This window comes from Trachymyrmex cornetzi, unplaced genomic scaffold, assembly GCF_001594075.2.
Source record: "Trachymyrmex cornetzi isolate Tcor2-1 unplaced genomic scaffold, Tcor1.1 scaffold551, whole genome shotgun sequence".
Taxonomy (NCBI): Eukaryota; Metazoa; Arthropoda; class Insecta; order Hymenoptera; family Formicidae; genus Trachymyrmex; species Trachymyrmex cornetzi.
In genome coordinates, this window is record NW_017299863.1 from 4,898 (window position 1) to 6,877 (window position 1,980).

The window sequence follows — 1,980 nt, forward strand, 5'->3', positions numbered from 1 at the left end:
GTTGGCATTCCAAGAATGGATTTGAACACGGAGAAAACCCGCGAAACACAAGATTGTCATATAGGAAACACCCGTGAAAGCCTCAAGAATAATATTCTATGCCTGTAAATACTCCCATTCCTTGTGATTATTCCCGCTCTTTTTGTTATGGTCCGAAATAACTTTATACATTCTTTTCATTGATTGAAATTTTGTTGAACATTTGACTCCTGTTACTTCATATCCTTTCTCTTGCATAATTTTGGCAATTTTCTCCCAATATTGCTTTACAGTACCTTTACCATTACGAAATTGATCTTTGTATTCATTATATGTTTGCAATAATAATGTAGTTTCTGATTTATTCCACAGATGTGTACCTGCAATTAAATAGGGATATAATAATTTAAATATCTGATATGCAAATTTATCAATATTTAATTTACCTTTTGTACTTTCCGACGTGCATTCAACAGTGTTGGAGTGTTCGCTAGACGTACTTGCTAAAATATAAATAAAATCACTTAATTATATAGTCTGATCACATTTAGAACATTAGCTTACTGCAACAGTGAGCTAATTTTTAACAGTTTTTAAAAACAATATAAATGGACTTTAAAGTAGAGTGATAAGAAAAATATAAGTATATAGGTTAGCTCAATAACATTGTCAAACTTGTGATATTAATATTTTCCTCATTTTAAATTTATAATTAATTTACTTTATTTTTACAAAATGTGGATATGTCCTTTATTTATATAATAATATTACCATTATTTTTAACTAGTAACGTATTACTTTCTACAGATTGCATGGCAGTATCTCGTTTAGTTTTTTCCATTAATTGGGTAGCAAAATTTATATCTGCAAATTAAAACAATATTTAGATTTATGACAATTGTAATCACTAATTGCCTTTATACCTGTTCGTGCTTTCTCCGCATCCAACCTGTTTACAATTATTTTATATTCCATATTATTTTCAACATCTATGAGACAGATTTCTTCCAAGGACGCCGCCATGTTTCTACTGCGAATGCCTCACCTCGCTAGCTGCAGTAATGTAAGCAGGAAATGACGACAAAATCTATGACATCATATACGTATAATGATACTCTCAAAATTTACTATAATATATATCGGAACGGCATTTGCACTGCTGCCAGTGCTGGCAGTGCATATCGGAACGCACCCTGTGTCATCTGTCTCTTGCTTGAAAGCACCTTATGGCTGCGTTCGGAAACATCACCCGAGTACCTCTGTGTATCGTTTTATCCTTGATGTTCACCCAATGTTAAATAAGGATAAAGTGATACACAGGAGCACCCAGATGATATTTCCGAACGCAGCCTATGTATTGACAGATATTCTAACCTAAAAAGGCATTGGACATAAGAACAAGTGCTATTACAACCATGTTTCGACGAAATGCTGTCAGTATTTAAAAAATCTATACTTCATATTATATATATTACAGATTTTTAGTACTGGGTGTATATCTATTATAAAGTGATATTATTCAAGTTTATCGCATCAAATACTCGAACAGACTTATTAGAGTGAGCAGGAGCTATGTAGTAGGCATGCGATAGCATGTGGTAGGAAATGCGTTTGGCTTCAAGGCTAAAGGCCCGTCTACAATACACGGAGTAAGAAGTAAGAGTAAGAAATTGACCAATCACAGTCGATTATTCTTCTCACATTCGACTGTGATTGGTCAATTTCTTACTCTTACTTCTTACTCCGTGTAGGAGAAAGTGGGAGAATTGTGCGCACCTAAGGGATATTTGTTTTTCTGGGATGGTTTTCTAAGTTCAAATCGATATAAATAGGGAAATAGAAACTATAAACTTTTTCTTACCATTACGTATTCTTATATTGAACAGTTTTTCATTCAATAAGGTCGTATTTGGCAAAAAGGAAAAAAACGGAAAAGCGAAAAAATTTGTCACGCGTCGGGTAATTGTGCGCATGGGTTAGGGAATTGTGCGCAAAGCAAAA

The 1,980-nt window shown here is 33.5% G+C and overlaps 2 protein-coding genes across 2 annotated transcripts in view; both read right to left on the minus strand.

Annotated features, from left to right (window-relative positions):
* LOC108765825 (trihelix transcription factor GT-4) overlaps positions 1-820 on the minus strand; it is a 2,297-nt gene extending 1,477 nt beyond the window's left edge. Inside the window, exons 1-3 of the mRNA XM_018514670.1 lie at positions 751-820; positions 426-482; positions 103-359 (exon numbers count right to left, since the gene is read on the minus strand). Of these exons, the coding sequence (XP_018370172.1) occupies positions 103-359; positions 426-482; positions 751-820 (384 nt within the window). The remainder of the gene's footprint in view (positions 1-102; positions 360-425; positions 483-750) is intronic.
* Positions 821-1,549: 729 nt separating this feature from the next.
* The window catches only part of LOC108765826 (uncharacterized), an 8,099-nt gene continuing 7,668 nt past the window's right edge, over positions 1,550-1,980 (minus strand). Inside the window, exon 4 of the mRNA XM_018514671.1 lies at positions 1,550-1,614. Coding sequence (XP_018370173.1) covers positions 1,550-1,614 — 65 coding nt within the window. The remainder of the gene's footprint in view (positions 1,615-1,980) is intronic.